The sequence below is a fragment of the Cydia fagiglandana genome, chromosome Z, assembly GCF_963556715.1.
Source record: "Cydia fagiglandana chromosome Z, ilCydFagi1.1, whole genome shotgun sequence".
Classification (NCBI taxonomy): Eukaryota; Metazoa; Arthropoda; class Insecta; order Lepidoptera; family Tortricidae; genus Cydia; species Cydia fagiglandana.
In genome coordinates this window covers 38,194,063-38,210,429 of record NC_085959.1, presented here as the reverse complement: position 1 = coordinate 38,210,429, position 16,367 = coordinate 38,194,063, and the positions used below count along the sequence as shown (strand labels likewise).

The 16,367-nt window shown below is 41.2% G+C and overlaps 1 protein-coding gene across 1 annotated transcript in view; it reads left to right on the top strand.

The window, feature by feature from the left end:
• The window catches only part of LOC134679226 (rab GTPase-activating protein 1-like), a 66,011-nt gene that overhangs the window by 8,070 nt on the left and 41,574 nt on the right, over positions 1–16,367 (top strand). The window contains exons 4-6 of the mRNA XM_063538112.1: positions 10,200–10,329; positions 13,258–13,444; positions 13,808–14,007. Coding sequence (XP_063394182.1) covers positions 10,200–10,329; positions 13,258–13,444; positions 13,808–14,007 — 517 coding nt within the window. The remainder of the gene's footprint in view (positions 1–10,199; positions 10,330–13,257; positions 13,445–13,807; positions 14,008–16,367) is intronic.

The window sequence follows — 16,367 nt, the reverse complement described above, 5'->3', positions numbered from 1 at the left end:
GCGGCCATATCTGTCCTGATCGTAACAGACGCGTTTTGTCAGAGAGTGAGTCTTCTGTACCTAGTACTATTATTTATTCCGTGGTAATGTATGTAATGTAATGTGTATTGAGACTTCCATGAACTGACCACCATTAGATGCATCTATCTGGAATTGTTATTCGCATGACAACACCGCTTGATTGGACTATCGGGTGCTCGTTCACGGGGACGGATCTAAACGTAATGGCTCCTCTACACGATGGGCCAGTGCCGGCCACTCCAAGGGACGCAGCCATGCGGTAGCATGAGATAGGAATATCACTTGCTCCCTCTAACGCATAAATGCGTCCCTTGGAGTGGCCGGCGTTGGCCCATCGTATAGAGGAGCCATAAGGTGGCGATACACTGTGGTACGGAGTAAACAGTGGCTCTGTGAGATGTAGACCTCGCGTACTCCAGATGGCTCGGCCATTTTGAAATATTTCCAAAAACTGAATCGAAAAAGTCCAAGGTGCTTTTAGTTTCGGCAATCGCTGCCTTGTACTGTTTTAAGCAGGGCACTGACGAGCCTTCCAAATAGATGCCGTTACAATGGATTCATCCAAATAGACGGCATCCTAATATTAAACATTGTACGTTATTGACATTCACGGACCGATTTTGGATTGTAGCCACGCTATTTGGACTGTTGGAAGGCTCGTCAGTGGCCACCTTTAGAAAAAAAAACGCTTGTTCATTTAATTTCCCGTACGACGGAATCGGCGGCATTGACCTTATGCAATTATCAAATCTGCTAACAATTTCACGATAATCGGGCCTTCCCTTTTCAAAAAAGCTTAAGTCAAAATTTTCGCCATTAAAAGGTGCAATCAGTTGAGGTATATTCATCCCAATCTAATTTTATCCCAACCTTTACGTTTCTAAGACTTATAACTGAGCATCCGGACACGACATACACAATATAACTTAGGTGGCGCTTGAATTCACGCTCGGCGAAACGGAATAGGCACGTTCCGTATTGAGATACTGTATTTCTTTTAAATAGGGTATATATTCCTTTAACAGTTCATAGTTTTACGCTCTTTTGGAGCTGCGCGGGTATTTATATAGTTTTGAACTACGGCAACAGAACGTAGGTGTTAGATTGTTCAATGATATTTTTCACATAATAGGAAAGTTTATTTTTATACGCGACGGACCGGTGTGTGTAAATTTGTGTACTAAAATAAATATTTTCTATTGTAGAAAATAAAATGGTATTTTTAGCCACAAAAGAAATATAATTGTATTTGTACATTACTCTCGTATTTTGTTCGCATCGTCTGGCCGCCCACAATACAATAAATATTCAAAATATGTATAACAGAAGGCCTTTGTGGGCTTTTGGGCGGTTAGAGGTTACTTTATTTATTTAGTTTTTTATTTATTATGAATGGGCTTACTTATCTTATTTATACTTAAGTATCCCTTCACAAGTGTATTACCGAAATAGTCGGTTCTGAAATTCGCAACTAGTACGCGATGGGCGTGACATCATTTTGCTCTAATTGTTCCTATAGTTGCCGTGAACTATTAGCAATAAATATTGCAGTATAGTTGATACGTGGACCGGCGTTCTTCAGAGTCGTGGCGTTAGTGTATTGAGCGCGTTTTGTATTGTTTAAAGGTATTTTTTTGTTGTATTGTTTAAACGAATGGTATTCAAGTATAGCTAGGTGCACATAGTGATATTAAGTATTTGTTAGTCATTGGAATTGAGATCCACATAAATGACATAAAGCTGGACAACATTAGGTACAGTCAAGTGTAAAAATATGGGTGCCCACGTGATACTCAAAAATATGTAGCCCATAGCTCTTATGGGATGTATTTTTGAGAAGTTATATGCATGCAAGTGATAGTTGTTATATCTGAGAATGAATAGGATTCCGAATTCAGATTGCGTCCACTGAATAGGTAAGTTTGTCTACGTTAAGAAAACGATTTGGTGATATAGAAATAATATTTAATATCCTTTATTCAAATAGGGTCTTAGGTTAGGATTTTACAATGTGAGTATAAAAGTAAAATATAAAAACACTTACAAAACATTACAAAAATATATAAACACATTATAAAAAACCTAACCTAGGGTGCCGCCGGCAGCGGGGCAGGGTCCAAACTGCCGGTGGTCAGGGCCGCAGAGTGAGGAATCGACGTACTATACGCGGCGTGTCCAAAATTACCTCCTTCTGCATCTGACCCTTTAATTATTCTTATTCCCTTATTTTAAATAATAGTCTTGTCATCTGATAATCGCAACATCATTAAATTTGTTTAAAAACACCCTATTGCGAGCGAGAGTTAAAGAGCTCTGATGATGATGTGGTTTGCAATTCTATACTTAGTTACCCAAAGTGCTTATTTATATACTTTTTTTTATGAAATAATTGTATTATGCGATAAGTAAGTAGTTAAGTTAATTGCCAGGTCTACGAGTAGTTACCTGTGCCGTAAACCGATTGTTCTGATTGGTGCGATATAATTTTATGGCCTATAAAATGATTTAGTTATGACTTTTATTTACGCGAATATAGTTCAGTGGCACAAGAGTTTTAGGAACATAACTCTAGACTTCTCTTTGTAGTCGACTGAAGCACCATACTATACCACCTACTATACCTCTACCACCAGTGCTCCCTGCATGATTCTCATTCTGGTATTCAGACTATAGTTCGCACAGCTCTTTTCTGCATTAAGAAAGCACTTTTCTTATTATATTGCACAGACAAAACACCCTCCAGACTGAGCATAGTCGCGCTACCCCCTCTGCTACGCATACGGTAATTTTACTCCATGTTCGAGTCGAAAGTGTCTTTGTGTGACGACTATGACGTTAGTGTCTTTGAACGGACCAATCACGGCACGGGACTTCGCTCACCTCGTCCCGCGCACCCCCGCATTTTTGGCATCATCTGTTGCATGAAATAATTGCTCTAAACTCGGTCTAGAGGATTCCTAGTCTATGTTATATTGTAAATTGTAACCCCATAATATAATGCCATACCGCAAATTAGATTCTTTGAGGGTGTAGTAGACGGCCTTAAGCTATTCAATCTTTGTTTCTTCCCGTAAGCTTCTCAAAGCAAAACAACCTGAACCAATTGATTTATTCATCTCTTATAATTACGGCTCCAATTTAGATTAGAGTCAATCAAAACGCCCAAGAATATTACTACTTCAATTTGTTCAACTATTTTTCCATTTATTATTTAGAAATAAGGAAGCCATGCATCTAGGACTAGTATTAAATACATTCGAGTTAGTTTTGCTACAGGTATTTGGTAAGATTTTTAGCTGAGGACCATATAGAAAATATGTTAAGGGCTCTATATACATATATGATTACGTCATTAAGTTAAACTAACGTACGATCGCTCAGTTCGCTTCGCTGACTCGCTCGCGTTGGAACAGAGGACCTACCGCGAACCACGTTCGAAGTGTTGCCTCTCTGTCGCACTTCTAAATTGGTACGTAAGTGTGACTGGGACGCAACACGTCGAACGTGGTTCGCGGTAGGTTCTCAGGTCGTACGAAAGTCAGTGTCGCTAGTCGAGGAGTGTCCGCACGGCATTCGCTCGACTGCAAACTCTTTCGGGACTCTTTAAACCCGTTTAGTCCGGTCCGCTCAACCTTATTCAGTGGAAGCATAATCGCACATCTATACAGTTCGGCCCGTTCCACTCGCAGTGGAAGGCGGGCATTACTATCATGTTCACTGCGATTTCTTCAGCATGTCATAATCATAACCCGACCCGTTGTTTTGATTTCGGACCAATGCGAACCTCGTCTTAACTGGCCTTCCATATATGTACCTTATTGCCAAGACATAAGACCTACCAATGTCTAGCTAAGTTGATAGTCCATTAAACTTCGTTACCAGAGGCCACCGTTTGAGCCAATTACGATCCTACGTATTGTGACGTGTACATTGCTTGTTCCATTAAGCGAATAAAATTACTCAGTTAAGGAGCCCGCTTTGTATGCGTCGGACCGCCGTTCGGAAGGTGTCAGTGCAATTGTCACACATTCTTTATGCATGTACTCAAAAATGAACCTAGTCGTGCAATTCTTAAAGTCGATATTAGAAGTACCGTTGGAAATTAGACTGGATCGTCTTTAGATGAGTTGGTGATTTCTTTAATTTAAAGTGATGGTGCGTTTAGGGTTGAGGGTGTGAGGGATTTTTAAAAATGGCGGTTGTGGTTAGGAGCGGGAAGGTGGGTAAACTCATGATAACTTTGTTAGAAAATTTTGCACGATACCTATATACTTTTATTGTAATACTAGGAGTAATTTTTACCCAATCGGTGACATCGATTGACATGGATAGGGAGCCTTTTGAAGTATGCATATGTTTGTACATACTTATATTTTTTCCACGGCTAAATAGGCTAGACAATTTATTACTTGAGATTTCGTTAGATTCTTCGTTTCTTAATCTGAGAAAGTGACACATGCTATAAGCTGTCATTTATGTAATCAGTCAGATTAATATTTTTCTTTTTTAGGGTTCCGTACCTCAAAAGGAAAAAACGGAACCCTTATAGGATCACTCGTGCGTCTGTCTGTCCGTCTGTCCGTCTGTCACAGCCAATTTGCTCCGAAACTACCGGACCAATTAAGTTGAAATTTGGTACACATATGGAAGTCTGTGACCCAAAGACGGATATGTAACGTAAACAAATGAATTTTAAACATAGGGGCTACTTTTGGGGGGTAAACGATAAAATTAAAAAACAAAGTTTTGAAAACAATATCGTGTTACATATCAAACGAAAGAGCTCATTGTGAGGATCTCAAATATATTTTTCTTATAAATTTACAATAAAAAGTTTAGAAGTTATTCAAGAAAATAGACAAAAAATTACCATTCCCCCCCCTCTATCTCCGAAACTACTGGGTCTAAAATTCTGAAAAAAATACACAAAATAGTCCTTTACCTAAAGATGACAGGAAAACCTATTAGAAGTCTAGAGTCAAGCGTGAGTCGGATTTAAGAACAAAAATGCAGTTACGTTTTTTTAGGGACACAGCCGCAATGGTTTAAGTGAAACGTGATGTAGACAGCTATTGCGAAGGCCCTAGGCCGATATCTGCATAAGGCCGAAGGCCCGTAGCGTCCCGAAGAGGCGTGCCTTTAGCTTCATACGTGAGTCGGACTGAAGATAAAAAATGCGACTAGGCTGTATCTGGCACACAGCCGCAATGGTACTTGTTAGAAATGCAACGGATAGTAGTTTGGCCGGATACCGGATATTCGGCCTGACCATCGGCTGAATATCCGGTATCCGGCCGCCGAATATTCCAGCCGCCAGCGGAACTATACCTACATTTCGGTTTTACAGGTGCGCATTCTGCAGGTTTGACCTGTATCCTAGTGAACGTTCGCGCGCACACATTTCTAGGTGCGAATGAGTGCGCGTGCAAGTCAGTGGAATGTTTAAACTGTTTTAAAATAATAAACAAGTACGATTATGACCAAGACTGTTTCTTAAATCCAATTAGTTTACTCTGAAATCAAGCGATGTTACTATCCGCTATCCGGCCGGATATTAAAATCATGGCCGGATAGGCCGTATACCGGATAGTAACAGAATATCCGGTGCATCTCTAGCTACTTGTAGTACTGATTGATTAGGTTACTATTGCTACGTGTTTTAAAAAGCACTATACAGGATGGCCAAAAAAAAAGTGTATTCCCGTTGCCAACGTGCAACCCCGAAATCTCGAAGAAAAATTTGGCTGTTTCATACATTTTGGCTCGTCCGTTTTCTATGGGAGCATACATTTTTTTTCGCGATTTCGGGGTTGGTCTCATACTAAAAGTTGCTTAAGTATAATCTCAAAACCTCCTTGGCTACGGGAATGCACTTATTTTTTGGCCAACCTGTAGGTATTATTTCTCTTCGACCTTCGCTTTTATAACACTTTCGGAAGTTGTAGGAAGCAGGAGAGCACGACCCGTCGGACGCTCCGAGTTTTCAGCTCTATGCGGAGCTCGGTCTTCGCATTTGGACACTTGCAGCGCAATTCGGAAAATGAATTAGAGATGCACTAGATATGAAATAGTAAAGATATGTGACGTTCCACGGCAAAAGGTACCTTATGGCAGCAGGCGCTTACGCTATTATTAACGCCGCTCCAATATTCAGCCGGGGAAATGGTACCTTTTACTGTGGAACGTCACATATCTTTAGTATTTCATATCTAGTGGATCTCTAATTCATTTCCCGAATCGCGCCGTTGTACTATTGTTCGGCATTTAGTCTTCAGAGTTGTAGAGATATAAGCCACCACGCCAGAAAACATCATGTTACATTTGGTTTTTGATTGACCCATTTTCAAGACGTTTCACTCACGTCACGTTTCAGTTTCACGTACAAAAAAATTGTTGAAAATTGTGTGATGTACGGAACCCTTGAAACGCGAGTCCGACTCGCACTTGACCAGTTTTTTTAAATCATTCTATTCTGCCATAATCGACTAAAAAGGGCATCACGTGCGTCATTGCTTGTCCTTATTGTTAGTGCACCCTTCAACGACAAAGTTACAACAATATCGTTATCGGTCACTGCAACTAACGCTGTAACGCCACCATATTCGGAAGTCACACACCCACTACTAACTTTACCCATATACGGACCGACCGAATTTGTCAGGACAACACTCCCGCAGAAATTAAGAAACACAAAATTAGCCATTGTAGAACTCTAATACATTGTAATAAGGTCCACTATGGGTCAGTTCACTGTGTCATCGATAGTATTGAAGAATGTCGTAAGAGCGTTCGAATATCAAACGTACATATGTCAATTTATTACCGTTAAATTTATTACAAATGCGTCAGTGTTGAGGATAACCGCCAATCGCTCAGCTCTTGCTACCATAGGGGCATAAGTGGCGAATTTCTGGCTGCTGGATTTATTGAAATTACTGCCTTATAACGAAGATGCTAAAGTTTATTTTGGTTAAACCTGGTTCAATGGAAGGACTAAACAACATATGCCATTTGTGAAAATCAAACGCAATGAATCACAGAAGGACCATTATTATTAAATATTCTATTTTCATTGCCATAGCGCCAAGTCGTGTGTTAACTGTGATATTATTAACGATTAATTTAAGTGATTAGTTTCGTTTTGTCTGTAAAATGCAGATTTGCGTGACGGCCATGACTCATGGGAGATATTCGCAAATTTTAGATAAGGTGCGTTTAGTTTTTATACACTTGTAAACATTGGTAGGTAAACACTAGGCTTAAGGTCTAGTCACTTTCATTATTTTACGGTACGAATCAAACGAGACCATTGATAGAGAGGAGATAGAGCAGACGGGCTAGAATGAACCATTGGTCGTATTGTAACGCACACTTCTCTGCTCCGCTTCGCTTGGATTACAACCAATATTGGTTGATTCCCGCGCGTCTCCTCTCCGCTTATCTCTGCCCCAGTAGAACGGCAGCCTTTTTTAGTAAAGCCTCATCATACTAGCCTTCAGTCGCCCACTACTGAGCATAAGCCTCGCTTCGTGTACGCCACTTATCCCGGTCCTGAGGACCTACCGCGAACCGCGTTCGACGTGTTGCCTTTCTGTCGCACTTGTAAATTTGTACGTAAGTGTGACAGGGAGGCAACACGTCGAACGTGGTAGGCCCTCTGGGCTAGTCTCATCCAAAAGTCTCCCACGATTTTCCGAATGTCATCCACCCAACGAGCCAACGGACGCCAGGCGCTTCTTTCATCCGAAAGCGATATTTAAGTGGGGATCCCATACAACAAACGTGATTTTTTTGCCGTTTTTTGCGTAATGGTGCGTAACCCTTCGTGCGCGAGTCCGGCTCACACCTGGCCGGTTTTTTCTTTGGATAATATCTACTTTATTATTGCGCACTCAATGAATATGTTCAAACATCGTTATCGATGTAAACTAAGGTCTAAAGGTAAAAGTACTCTAAAAAGTTCTGCACCAGATCGACACCGCGTCGTCTAATTGACGGCGAGCGGATACGTTGGGGTGGCGCTGGTCTCGCGTTGAGTTTTTTAGTGTGCTACAACCTTTATTCAGTTGCGTTCATGTAAAAGCTTCATCTCAGCCATAAGACGTCCACTGCTGAACATAGGCCTCCCCATTTTTTGGAGGGTGAATGCCATAATCGCCACGCTTGGCAGGCGGGTTGGCGATCGCAGTTGAGTACACCGATTTTGAGGGACGCTGCTGCCCGTCCACCGGTGGTCTTGGACGTGGTTTAAGGACATACCCTGGTCCTGGACGTAGTTTAAGGACATACCCGGGTACGGGTATAAAAGCTTAATATGATTTTACTATAGACAGTGTAGCGATTGGATTGTAATAACATGACATGACATAAAATTTGGAATGAAACGAAAGAATGTCAATATTACTTACTCGTATTTATGCCATTCTTACTGATAGTGCCTTATTCGCATAAAACAACTGCAACTAGGCACTAATCGTCTCGATAAAGACGTTTTGAATGTTTAAAAAAATATTGATAATAATAAAAAGCAGGCCAGATACGAGTATGTAGTATGTATTATGCACATTTGTTTGATACAAACATCGTTATCAATCGATAATCTTTCCACGCCCTGCTTGCTCCCTATGCAATTTGTTACTTAAGTAGGTAGGGGAGACCGAGGTGATTTGTGACATCGTTGATTTTTTGGAATCTATTAACACAGTGGGCCACTGTAGCACGTGCCGCTAAAAAACATGTTGTTCTTCTCTAATGCGAATTGTCGACACTCAAATCGGATAACAAACTCCAAGTTTGCACTTGCATCGCCTTGTTAGCGCTTACACTTATACTAATGAATCTCCGTTTCTGAGTACCTTTAATTTTATAAATAGTAAAACAGCGTATCGTAAAACAAAGCAAGGCGCTTACGACCTTTTAAGGACCATTATTCCATAATTCCTTTACGTAAGCTGGGGTGCGAAACTCCTGACTTCTGCCAAACTCGGCTCCGCTCGGCTCAGCATTGCTCCGAGCAATTATTAGGGTTGACACAACTTGACGTCTCTTTGCGTGCACGACCACAGAGATAATGGCTTGAATTTTGACAACCCTAAATAGCCGAAATTGATACTGCCATATATTAGAAAGCGACAGAATGATTCGACCCTGAACCGCCGTCAAACTTCGGTTTTGTAGGAAGTTTCCTTTCTGTACGGCAGTACTATTATTTATTCTGTGACGTAAGGTTTCAATCGCCGTCTTTGCTCAGTGTGTGGCGGGAGTTATTGAAATCATTACGGAGAATGGAAAATATTTCCGTTTTGTGGAACTGGCGTACATTGTGTGTTTATTTCACAAAGTCACAATCAGGACTGCGCAGAAAGCATTTTGCATAACTGCCAGGGTGACATCTAAGGACGTAGTTTAGCGTAAAAGATCCATCCTCTAAAATTTGTCATTTAAATGAATTATATATTAATGTATGTTTTGTTTTCAAGGTTGTTTTCTTTAAGCGAGTTGCACCACGCATATAACTAATGGTATTGAGATGACCTCTGTCACAGCACTGTACCCAAGCTGTTTGAAAAGAACTTACTATAACGGATATACTTTTTTTTTTATTCACATTTGTGAGCAAACTAATAGTTAGGCCAAGCAATAAGAAGGTATAGACTGTACTAGTAACACAATTTCTGTAACTTAGTTAGGAGGTGAATATATCAAAAATGTCCGGCTGTAGCCTTTGAGCCGGAAGAGTCAGGAGGGGGGGGGGGGGGGCATAAGAAGGTTTTTTCGGGTTTTCACTTATATCTTGAAAACTTTGCGCCTTAGCGACATAACTACTTACTAGTAGACAAACCGAAAGCTGATTAAATTTGCTACAAGTTTATTTTTGTCGTGTTTTTCGATATCTTGAACAGTTTTCAGGATATCCTCTCTTGAAAATTTATTTGGAGCTCTCAATTTTATCTTGACTTCTACACCAGTAAAAGTACTAGGCCATGTTTGGTATCCTTTTCGTATAAATCGGGGGTGCTGCATCCATTTTGACATGAATTTTGACAACACTGAATCGCTCTCAAACCTTGATTTTTTAAGAAGTGTGTTTTCTTTACGGTAGTCCTATTATTTATTCTGTGACCGCGTGACCATTAAGGCTGATTTAGATTTTACTAATATATCTTGTATTGTCATAGGAATCCTGCCGGCTGGTCGGCGGCTCCAAGTTCTACCAAGTAATGGAGGGCGCGGCCTCCGGAGACGGCTGCACCCCCTCCCCGACAGAGAAACACGACCATATGAAGCCGACAGACAGCGAGGACGAAGGTACGTTACACACTCAACCTTACCCCTTCACTCCAATTAGGCACTTGTCCCACCGCCGACGATGAGCGAAAAGCGAGTAGAGTGATAAACTAAAAACGAGTGGGCGAGCGGCGAGAAGCGAGTGTTAGCTCCAATAGTTTTGTCGCTCGGCTATAGGCGAGTGTTCGAGTGCGACGGGCTATTACTCGCGTCACTCGCTCGGGCGGTGCAGCGTAACCGAACACGCAGACGTCGCAGACTTGTTCAAACTACGGAGCGAGCATCGCCGAGCGAGTACCGCTGAGCTAGTTTTATCTCATCGCGGCGACAAACTAGTAGAGCGAGTGTTTTCGCCGGCAGTGTGAACAGCCAGCGATGAACTATTAATATATGTGTCTCTTTTACTAACACAGGATACTAATCTTTTGTTCGTTTCTTGGGCGAGATAATCGCCGATTGTTAATCGCTTATTCGCTCTTGGTGGGACAAGTGCCTTAAGGCCTAATTAGAGTGACAGAGAAATACGCAATCCCACCAAAACCATTTTCATGTAAAATGTTGCCAAGACGAAACCATAACTCTCGCACTGTCTAAAAGCTATCACATCTCTTTTAGAGCCAAGCTTCTAACTCTACAAGCCCTACTTCACAAACTACACCTTAGTCAAAACATGTGGCTTGGCCGGGTCAGTGACGAAATTGGAGTTTTTTAGATATGAATAAATCTAAAGTATAAGAGCTATGTAATTGAAATTTATTATGCTTAACAAGTCCACTAATGACATTATATCCGGAAAGTTTTGTTTATCTGCTATAATCCAACCCCAAGTTATGAGGGTTCAATAAACGACAAAGCGCTTCGAGAAGGTAGGTACTATGTAGTGCCCTTGCGCTTCGCTTTGCTGGTCTTGGCGGGGCACTGCCGTGCCCCCATATTTGCGAACTTCGGTGTTCGCGGTAAGCCCTCAGCGCACATATCAGTGCGGAATGGCAGAGGATTTTTACCATTTTCCCACCAGTCCGCGCACTCTATCCGCTTACATACTGTTATAATTTAATTTATTGCTTTTCATATAAAAACTACATGAGAATTTGTCTAGGTAAACAACATAGCATTGATTAAATTTCCTTTAGCGCATCTCAAAAGCCTGCTGTACTGGTGGTCAAGTAAAATCACCTCTACGCCCTATAAATAAAGTTCAGTATTCATTACACTAGCTCCTAAGCTTTAACGCTGCAAGTATTCATAATTAAAATTGAATTTCTCCTCATTACCCTTGACCGGTACCATAGACTAGGAACCCTCTAGACCGAGTTTAGAGCAATTATTTCATTCAACCGATGATGCCAAAAATTCGGGGGTGCGCGGGACGAGGTGAGCGAAGTCCCGTGCCGTGATTGGTCCGTTCAAAGACACGGACGTCACACAAAGACACTTTCGACTCAAACATCAAAATCAAAATCAAATCAAAAAGCATTTATTTCGTTAAATAGTATACAACATAACACATTAATGGTTGGGACTTCCTAGTAAGTATGTATGATACCTGTGACAGGAAGCCCCGCTCTTCTACATTTGTCTAGTACATTTGTACACAGTTAACGACAATAAAGTCTAACATTGTGCAAACGGCTATTATTTTAAGTACTTAAAACAAAATAATAACTTACGTAATATTATTATAATATTTCAATATTTGTATTATTATTAACATTTTAAATTCTACTTTATATTCAAACATGGAGGGAAATTACCGTATGCGTGGCAGAGGGGGTAGCGCGACTATGCTCAGTCTGGAGGATGTTTTGTCTGTGACCGGTACTCACAGACCTCAGGTACGAGATGGAGCACGTGGAGATGTTATTCATAACCTTAACAAAATTTTGCAAAGTGAGTAAATATGTAGGTCATAAGCTCTTATTATGAGACCAACCTCGAAACGACGAAAAATATAAGGCTTTATGAGCCAAAATGTATGAAGCAGCTATTTTAATAATATCTGGGAGACCGAGCTTTGCTCGTAAACCATATAAAAACTCAAAATAGCGCGTTTTCCCCGAGATAAAACCTAGCTAGATCGATTTTTCGCCCCCGAAAACCCCCATGTAGCAAATTTCATCGAACTACACATGGTATAATAATATACTCCGCCTGGTACACTCTTCCCGTCTTTTCGTGGTCACGTGACTGACAAGCCTACGTCATCATGCGACAGCGCTATATATAGCGGCCATGTTATTGTGACGTAGGCTTGTGTCACTCTGGGAAGAAAAGACCATGTTTTATTAGACTATGGAAATACATATTTAAATAAATAAACAAGAGTTACTCGTTTAAAGGTATAAGATTTTCATAAAAATAATATCAGGGGTTAACCTGGGTTGATGTAAATGTTATAATATAAAATGGTGTAGGATAAAACTCCGTTGTGCTGCTCGAAATGCATTTCACAAGTAAAATATAGTTTTAGTTTCTTAAGTTTTATACATATGCATGTATACATAACAAGTAAAATTGAGGTGACCTAGCACAGCAGAACAGTGCGGTGTCTATGCAGTGTGTGTCGCAGTTTGACTCCCCCGTATGTTACGCTGCCAAGCTTGTTGCACATGTTCGAACGTAAATAACTCATTTAACCTGGAGGATCCTATATTTTACCATCTAATACTGTTAGGGCCACTTGCACCGTCCAGGGTTACCCACTAACTCGGAGTTAAGTGGCTAACCCTGGATTTTTTCTTGCACATATTTTACCAAATATGAAAATTAAGCTACTTGATCTTTAATATATTCTCAAGCTTCTTGGATACCTACATTACTTACGCACACGCAAACGTTTGTTAAAATTAAAATCAGAGAGTAGAATATACTCGTATAGACTGACTATTTAATTAATCCATTTAATCAAGTTAAATAACAAACAGTTCCGATAGTAACCGATCTCTTTAGTTTCAGACGTGGACCAAGAATGCACCGTGTTCAGCGGTGTCAGCTACCTAGGAGCCCAGAACATAGCCGACCCCAAATCTGAGACGGACATACAAAGGATCATGAAGGAACTCAGTTCCATGCCTGAGAGCAGAGACGGCATTGCGGTGTCTATTTCTATACCTGTCTGCTCGCAAGGGCTCGTTGTGTGAGTATCATCTATGAGGTTGTTTGTGAGTGTGTGTAGGACTCAGAACATCGCCGATCCCACATCAGAGACAGACAAGACTATAAAGAGGATCAAGAAGGAACTCAGTTCCATGCTTGAGAGCAATGACGGTGCACCCGAGCTGCATACAATACTAACAATTTAGTAGCTCGGTACTACTTACAGGACTAGCGTGTCTTATTGGAAATGTTTGGTATGCTTGTGTTAGTGTGTTTTAGTCTGTGACAAGCCTACTGTGTACTGGTGCGGTGTCGGCATTTACGCAAACATCAAAGTCGTCGGTCTGCTGTTACTTTTTAAACTATGCCAGTAGTAACTAGTAACCAAGTATTCGATCAACAGGCTATACCAAGCGGACACGAACAGCGTCATGACGCGCTACTCCGTCAACCGGATCCTGTTCTACGCGCGCGGCACGGCCGGCTCGCCCGTCGCGTCCTGCTTCGCGTTCACGTGGTCCCACGGCGAGACGAGGGAGTCGGCTGTATATCGCTGTCACGTGTTCCGCTGCCACATAGCGGAGGCGGTCAGCCAGGTGTCAAGTAAGTACAGTGAAATGACGTGTTAACTCAACCGTATAGCGTTCTAGGCGCGCATGGCGCCTCCTACTTCGCGTTCACGTGGTCCCACGGCGAGACGAGGGAGTCGGCTTTATGTCGCTGTCACGTGTTCCGCTGCCACATAGCGGAGGCGGTCAGCCAGGTGTCAAGTAAGTACAGCGACATGACGTACAACCTCAACCGTTTAGCGTTCTAGGCGCACGTGACGTCTCCTGCTTCGCGTTCACGTGGTCCCACGGCGAGACGAGGGAGTCGGCTGTATATCGCTGTCACGTTTTCCGCTGCCACATAGCGGAGGCGGTCAGCCAGGTGTCAAGTAAGTACAGTGAAATGATGTACAACCTCAACCGTGTAGCGTTCTAGGCGCACGTGACGTCTCCTGCTTCGTGTTCACATGGACCCACGGCGAGACGTGGGAGTCTGCTGTATACCGCTGTCACGTGTTCCGCTGCCACATAGCGGAGGCGGTCAGCCAGGTGTCAAGTAAGTACAGCGACATGACGTACAACCTCAACCGTGTAGCGTTCTAGGCGTGCGTGACGCCTCCTGCATCGCGTTCACGTGGTCCCACGGCGAGACGAGGGAGCTGGCTGTATATCGCTGTCACGTGTTCCGCTGCCACATAGCGGAGGCGGTCAGCCAGGTGTCAAGTAAGTACAACATCATGACGTGTTATTCCGTCAACAGTAGGTTTAGTATGTTAAACATACGTGGTTTTAGCGAAATTGTGAGGGGGCGCAGAAAGCGTAAAGGTACCATTACCAATAAATAATGTATGTTTTAGTTCATACCGTCACAGTATTTAAAATCTACATGTAGGTACATTTTTGTCTCAAATAGCCCCCATTTGAACAAACATGTTTGCAAATCCCTATTATAGGTATTTTAAGATACATAATGTGTATCTTGTCCTTAGGACAATTTGTGTATTTTTTATAAATATCTAGGCATCAATATTTTCTCCTAAACACTCAAAAGATAGAGCGTTTATTGACATAATCTCATTCTTCAGAACTCGTTGTTCGTTGCACTCCGTCTACGTTACAATATTGGAAAACCTAAAAGATCAATTTACTTTAGAAGCCTGAACGTTTTCAACTGGAACAAACCTTTTATAAGAGTAATTTCCCAGAACTTATTTATAAATATTTTATGTTTTGAGACCTCTTGTAATGTTTGCATTGTGGTAATACGGTATTAAATGAAATGAAAATCTTTATTTCAGGCAACTAGTGGCCCATACATAAATACCTTAAAACTAGCGTACATATTATAAAAATATATTTTAAAACTAAACACTACATTTTGACTGATCAGATAACGAAGTTTTCTAAAAAAATCGTAATTTCGGGATTGCTCCCAGAGTGAAAGCTGCTCAGTAAGGTTTATATAGTTAAGCTAAGCTTAGTTAAGCTTAGTAAAATACCGCTAAGAGTTGCAAAACATCCTTACGTCCCTGTAAAACGCCATCACACGTATTGATATAGGTAAGTACCAATATAATGATTTAACTTACATAGAAATGCACCCTCTCACGTTTCTGATAGACCAACCACAACATGACGCGATTCCTCACGGCGGCATACATTAATAGCTAAACATATATGCGAACCTGACCTAACACAACGTATTTATCTCATGTTGTTGTATCTCTTTTTTGTATTAGCTGTGTAAAATGTGTGTAATCTATTTTTCGGTTTATTTTATGTTTCTTTCCTTTATGTTTCTTTATTTTATTTTTTGTCTGTTACCTACCGTGATTATTTCTCACTTGATGGTCTCATCGGAAGATCAGCGCTGGAAGTCGCCAGCAACATGCTATGATGGGACCATTTCGTGACACTTTATTTTTCACTGTTTTTTCTATGTATGTCTATTGTCTGTGTGTTTACGAATAAAAACCTATTCTTCTATTCTATATAAGTGTCCTTGATAACCTTCATGCTAAACTCACCTTTATACACAGGTGTCACCTTTGTATTGAGTCGGTTTTGCGTTGAAGCCACTGCTGTCTGGTCGATTTAAATTTTCCTCTGTTTAACTCTTGTTTACATGAACCGGCGTGTACGCCACTGTTGGTACTTGGTGGACATTTATGAATGAAAAATGTATTCTTTATGGGTATAATGCGAAATCACTTGTGTCAGAATGGCCACGTTGCGCCAAAATATCTGAACAATGCTAAACGTCCAAGTACAGTCAAGTGTAAAAATATGGGTGTAGACAACTTATTCAAAAATATGTCCCATAGTTACTAATTCGCTAACAGCTATGGGACATATTTTTGGGATGATTTGTACACCCAAAAGTACAGTCAAGTCCAAAAATATGGATTTTTGGAC